Source organism: Mandrillus leucophaeus, unplaced genomic scaffold, assembly GCF_000951045.1.
Source record: "Mandrillus leucophaeus isolate KB7577 unplaced genomic scaffold, Mleu.le_1.0 Scaffold57, whole genome shotgun sequence".
NCBI lineage: Eukaryota > Metazoa > Chordata > Mammalia > Primates > Cercopithecidae > Mandrillus > Mandrillus leucophaeus.
In genome coordinates, this window is record NW_012106141.1 from 5,811,353 (window position 1) to 5,818,171 (window position 6,819).

A 6,819-nucleotide genomic window follows, 5' to 3' on the forward strand; every position below is an offset into this window, starting at 1 on the left:
AAAAAAAAAATTAGCAAGGCGTGGTGGCAGGTGCCTGTAGTCCCAGCTACTTGGGAGGCTCAGGCAGGAGAATGGCGTGAACCCGGGAGACGGAGCTTACAGCAAGCCAAGACCGCGCCACTGCACTCCAGCCTGGGCAATACAGTGAGACTCCGTCTCAAAAAAAAACCAAAAAAAAAAACAACAAAAAAAAAACAGAAAACCAGACAGGAGCCTAAAAGGGCAAAGAGTGAATTTAACCTAAGGAGTAATGTCAAAGAACTAACTGGGAAAAAAAAAATGCTTTAAGTATATACACCATCAATATTTTTAACAACTTGAAATCACAGATAAAATATTTTATCAATTTCCCATTAGTATGAAAAGTAATATAGAAGGAAATGAACATGTGCTTTAAATATACAATCTGGCTTTCCATACATGTTCACATTACGTGTCTTAAATACAACTTGTCAAGTAAAAGACTTTCTCACAAACACCAGCACCCCTTAATGACCTTTATACTTCTGTCAACAAAAAACTTCTGTTAAAATGAACATACAAACAAACAAAAAGTAAAAGAATGTATGACCTGCCATTCTCCCAAAAGCTGAGGCTAGGATCTTTGTGGTCATGTTTAGATGTGTGGAGGAAAAAAGAAGAAACAATCCTGGTGGTCAAATTCAGCAGGCTCTTCACAATGACTTTCTTGCAATGTCCTTGGAACATGCCATATATCATCCCTGCTTCTTCCTCCCACCCAAAACTCCTTTCCCAGACTGACTCTAACTACAATCTATCCCCTAATCCCACTTCCTTTTTTTTAAGAAGGGTCTCACTATGTCACCCAGGCTAGAGCAATCATAGTGCACTATAGCCTTGAACTCCTGGCCTAAGTGATCCTCCTGTCTCATCCTCCCAAGTAGGTGGGGCTACAGACCTGATGCACCCCTGGCAAATACAAATTTTTGAACTTTTTTTTTTTTTAGAGACAAATTATTGCTATGATGCCCAGGCTGGAGTGCAGTGAATTTTCACAGGTGCAATTTGGGCATACTACAGCCTCAAACTCCTAGCCTCAAGCACTCTTCCAGACTCAGCCTCCCAAGTCGCTGAGATTACAGGCATTTGCCACTGTTTCTGGCCATTCTTCCTCTTTTTAAAAGTCCTAAGGTCTAGTTTAAATTGCATTCTTCCATGAAACTGTTTCATCCATTAAACTTTCCCTAAAATCTTCAGTTCACATAGGACCTTGCTCTTTGCCGAAGTCCTAATGTGCAAGTTAATTTAATACTCTTATCTTTTATTCTTTTCTGGCATTTAATCAATTTCATTCCTACTGTTAACCTGGTCTATGATTTTCACATCATATCTAAAGTATTACAAAGCCTTAGAATAGCACAGTGGTTATGAGCTTGAGTTTAAATCTCAATTCTACCATTTAATAGCTTTGTGAACTTGACCAAGATCTCTCTGTGCCTCAATTTCCCCACAAGTTAATGTGGAAAAAACAAGCACCTCAAAGAGTTACTTGAGGATTAAATAAGTTAACATGTAAAGCACTTAGAACAGGGCCCAGTATACAGTTAGTACAAGAGTGTTAGTTCTGTCTCTTATACACATCTAGATGTGTATAAGAGACAGGAGTCTCGCTCTGTCACCCAGACTGGAGTGCAGTGGCGCGATCTTGGCTCACTGCAACCTCCACCTCCCAGGTTCAAGCAATTCTCCTGCCTCAGCCTTACCAAGTAGCTGGGATTACAGGCACATGCCACCACGCCCAGCTAATTTTTTGTATTTTTCATAGAGACGGGATTTCACCGTGTTAGCCAGGATGATCTCAATCTCCCAACCTCGTGATCCGTCCACCTCAGCCTCCCCAAGTGCTGGATTACAGGCATGAGCCACCATGCCCGACCTATTTCTTCTAACTTTTAAAGAGCCTCCCATAATGGACAATGCAGAATGCATCAGTCATCACAAAGTGAAAGTCATCCAAAGCACATATTACCCCAATTTTCGACCTCCCAGGTAAACTGCCAATTTGCACAAAGTTATCAACTGCATCAGTTTCAATTTAAAAAATTTCATCTGGCCAAGCGCAGTGGCTCATGCCTGTAATCCTAGCACTTTGGGAGGCCGAGGCAAGTGGATCACCTGGGGTCAGGAGTTTGAGACCAGCCTGGCCAACATGGTGAAACCCTGTCTCCACCAAAAACACAAAAATTAGCTGGGCCTGGTGATGAATGCCTGTAATCCCAGCTGCTTGAGAAGCTGAGGCAGGAGAATCCCTTGAATCCAGAAGGCATAGGTTGCAATAAGTCGAGACTGCACCACTGCACTCCAGTTTGGGCAACAGAGCCACGTATCAAAAAAAAAAAAAAATATTTCTTCTATATATGCTATCACATTAAAGAAAATAATTTCTCATTACCTTCCTAAGACTCCATAGCACTATAGCAAATTGCAAAGTGTTGTCTAAATAGTTCCCTCTTCCCCACTAAACACCCTCTCTGGTAAGTACTGGGTGCTTAGTAAGAGCCAGGGACAGGGTGCTAAGTGATTTATATAATTACCTCAATTCTCAAACCAATAATAGGTACCATTATCATCCCCAGATGTTTTGGGGAAAAAAAAAAAAAACCTGGCTGGGCGCGGTGGCTCATACCTATAATCCCAGCACTTTGGGAGGCCGAGGTGGGTGGATCACCCGAGGTTGGGAGTTCAAGACCAGCCTGACCAACATGGAGAAACCCTGTCTCTACTAAAAATACAAAATTAGCCAGGCGTGGTGGCACATGCCTGTAATCCCAGCTACTCGGGAAGCTGAGGCAGGAGAATCACTTGAACCCAGGAGGGAGAGGTTGTAGTGAGTCAAGATCGCATCATTGCACTCCAGCCTGGGCAACAAGAGCAAAACTCCTTGCCTGAAGGGATTCTTTCTTTTTTTTTTTTTTTTTTTTTAAGAGACAGGGTCTTGCTTTAATGCCCAAGCTGGAGTGCAGTGGCATAATCACAGTACTGAAACTTCAAACTCCTGGGCTCAAGCAACCCTCGTGCCTCGGCATCCCGAGTAGCTGGGACTACAGACAATGCACATTTCATACAAGAACTATTTGGTCATGCTGTGGGTTTTCTTTGGAACTGTGTCCCTCACAGTGTCTGGCACATAATAGATGCTCAAATAAAACCTACTATCTGTCCAAACCAAAACTTTAAATAGTTAATTCCTAAAGCAATTCAATGACATGGTAAGATCTGACAGAGTATCTGCTGTAACTAGATTAAGTGGTATAATAATCAATAATTACATCTATATCTAAAGTAGTGGTCTCATAGCCTGCGTGTTATTTTAGCTAATAAAGCAGAAGAGGGAAAAAAGTGAAAATGGTAGAAATAAGCCATATCTACCCTTCAAAGATAAGTTTTTCTGAAGAACAAATTTCATGGCCAGGCACGTTGGCCGCACTTTGGGAGGCCGAGGAGGGTGGATCATTTGAGGTCAGGCATTCAAGACCACCCTGGCCAACGTGGTGAAACCCAGTATCTACTAAGAATATAAAAATTAGCTGGGCATGATGGTACGTGCCTGTAATTCCAGCTACCCAGGAGGCTAAGAGACGAGAATTGCTTGAACCCAGGAGGCAGAGATTGCAGTGAGCTGAGGTTGCGCCACTGCACTCTAGCCTGAGTAACAGAGTAGGACTCCATCTCAAAAAAAAAAAAAAGAACAAACATTAACATGTCATCTCAATTCATGAAACAGTCACTATTGATCTATTCTTAGTTATCTCAAAATAACCTATTGTGAGAGTTTTATTACGGCCATTGAAAGCACTGTGCATGAAATCAGTATTTTTCAAATAAGTAAAACAAAAAATGAGAGTTCCCTTTGAGTGTTTAATCAAAGTGCGTTTGCAGAGTATGTACCGTGAGCAAACCTGTTGTCTAATTAGTTTAGACTTGTTGCCCAAGAACATAAAATGGCAAAAATGTAAAAGCTGGTTGAGTTAAGGCACTACTTAGTAGTAAACTGATATTTAAATTCAACTCCTGGAAAAATGAGCTCTATGAATATTCATTTTAAAGAATTATGAGGGCCAGGTGCGGTGGCTCACGCCTGTAATCCCAGCACTTTGGGAGGCTGAGGCAGGCGAATCAACTGAGGTCAAGAGTTCGAGACCGCCTGGCCAACACAGTGAAACCCTGTCTCTATTAAAAATACAAAAGTAGCCGGGCGTGGTGGCATGTACCTGTAATCCCAGTTACTTGGGAGGCTGAGGCAGGAGAATCACTTGAACCTGGGAGGCAGAGGTTGCAGTGAGCTGAGATAGCACCACTGCACTCCAGCCTGGGTGATAAGAGCAAAAATCTGTCTCAAAAAAAATTAGGCACCCTACGTTCAGCTTGGGGGTAGGGAGGAAGGGTCTGCTCCACAGGTAAATGACAATCTGGTGTTATACAGAAAAGTTAACATATTCTTCAGTTCTCATCCTACACTCCTACACGTAGAATAAAGTATAGATATTATGCAGCACACAGCACTTGGACAATCTTTTCCTCCTTTCTTCAAAAAATAATTTACAAAATAATTCCTTAAATCAGTAGCTGCCGAAGTATCATTTTTTTCTCTTCCTTTTAAGGCTCAGGTTTCTTTCATTTCAAAACATATTCTTGAAGACTTAAGTTCTTCCTTTAAGAAAGATTTAATTATTTAACTCAGAAAGAAGGGGCAAAAAGTCAGGAGGTGAAACCTGAGACAGTCCTATTAGTCTTACATAACTTAAAGTTGGAACTGATTCAGTAGCTCAGCTAAAAACCTGAGGTTTAGGCACAAAGATGAGCTCTTTAGTATACTATCCATAAACATAAATAAACAGTTTTTAAAAATGGAAAGGATCTTAATTTCTTTCATTTCTTAAAAGCACATACGTGTATAGTAACTTACGATACTAACATAAAAATACTAAATTGATTACGCTTAAAATGAAAAGCACTGAATTCATCCCATCACATTTAAGTAATGCTATAATTGACAGAATAGGGTATAATTTCAGAAAATAAGTTTATTTCCTAACACTAACTTTTGAATAGCACCTCTGTAAGAATGCACTAAGTACTTAATAAGTGCTGCAGGGAACATCAAAAAGTGATTTTCAAACGCAGTATGTGTATGTTCTCCAACTTGTAAAAAACACTCTGAAAATATATAAAGTTACAATTGTTCATGCTTAATTAAATTAGCTTTGATTATTGCAAATTATTCCTTCAAGAGCAAGTATGTATCAAACCTTTCAAAAATCTTAGGTTTATACCAGCAATTGTCCTTACTAGAAAGGTCCTGATCTGAACTCACCTAAAGCTATGTGTTAACTACATTTCACTACTAAGACACTTGAGCCCTGGGATAATAATGGCCACAGATTCCCCGAATTGCTCTGACAACTCCTGCTTGCTTAATAAAGCGCTGAACTGTGAATTCACCTTTCCAAGCAGACTGAAAGCAAGACGCCAAGTTTCACTATCTAGTTTGGTATTTCACTGGGAATGACCCCGTTATCAAGATGCCATAGACTTCCTGAGGCTTTTAATTACAATACCTTCTCTGTTTTCCATTCAACCACCTCAATCAAATTTCCACTAGAACCAGGCACACAAACAGTTGTTTCGTGGCTTTGCGCAAAGCCTCCTCTGGATGCAAACCCTGGGATCCTGCATACATTAGGCCTCTCAGAAAGGGCAAAGCGGGGGGAACAAGTTTGTTAAACAATGCCGCTGGACAATGTGGTGACATTACCTTGCCCGTCTTGTGATCAAACCAGACGAGAGCGTGGTTCCTTGACAGCACTTTGCAATCAAAAGTGGCATTATTCTGCGCTGGTCGACAGCGGGCCACTGAGCGGCCGATTTTGATGGGCTCGTCCAGGTAGACATGACGCTCCTGAAACGGGTGCGAGTTCGGGCGGCAAGTGAAGATGGCCAAGGCTGACGGCATCGAGGATAGACTGGGGGTGTCTCTCCTACCAGGAACAAAGAGGAGTTCCTCTGGATCCGGACTGCCCTTCACAAGCCTATCCCCCTATCCCACCCAAAATTTTAAATTAACACAAACTGCACATTGTCTAAGCATAACCAGTGAACATCAACTCTTCACTTGGGTGGGAAGACAAGCCAGCGCAAGCCCCATCACCTCCTTTAAAACCCAGCAGCGCCCTGATCACAAAAAGTCCCCAACTGGCAGCTTTCAGTCCATCTTCTTCTCTGGGAAGAAAAGGCTCAAACATCGGGCAGCTTCCGCCAAGAAAACTCCTGGAACACAGTTTGGGGACTGGAGGTATCCAAGCAGATGAGTCACACGCCAATTCTTGTGTTTGGTTTGAGATCGCGGACGCTTTTCCCCCTCGGTGGCGGAAACGTTGCAGCACTGCAGCATGAAGGAAGGGTCGGTTCGGCGCGGCCAGGAAAGTCCTTTTGGGCCGAAGGAAGGTGTGGCCGGGCACCTCTGGGCAGTCACCGCCCGTCCTTGCCCGCAGTGTAGAGGCTCTAGACGGCCGGCGGGACAGTCTGCATCGCCCCTGCTGCGCGGAGGCCGCCCCGGGAAGGGGGACGCGGTCCCCGGCCTGGCACGATCCGAGGCGGCGGTGGCTGAGGTCCTCCGCGCGAGGCGTGGAGGCCGGCAGGGCGCGGGCAGTAGCCGAGTCGGGACTCCCGGGCACCTGGTGAGCGTCCCCGCGACCAGGGCGGGGACCCGGCTCCGCAGGCCGGTGCTGACCGAGCGAGGCGCGACACCGGGAGGCGCGGGTTCCCAGGCGGCAGGAAGTTGGTCCCCGGACGCCTGGG

General features: G+C 43.9%; 1 protein-coding gene across 4 annotated transcripts in view; it reads right to left on the bottom strand.

Annotated features, from left to right (window-relative positions):
* Positions 1–6,370, bottom strand: part of SLMAP (sarcolemma associated protein) — a 205,767-nt gene extending 199,397 nt beyond the window's left edge. For 3 of the 4 annotated variants that reach the window (XM_011998395.1, XM_011998394.1, XM_011998393.1), the window contains exon 1: positions 5,777–6,370. In XM_011998395.1, coding sequence (XP_011853785.1) covers positions 5,777–5,974 — 198 coding nt within the window. In that variant the 5' untranslated portion in view covers positions 5,975–6,370. The remainder of the gene's footprint in view (positions 1–5,776) is intronic. The other variant, XM_011998392.1, reaches the window with a different exon arrangement.
* Between the last annotated feature and the right edge of the window lie 449 nt (positions 6,371–6,819).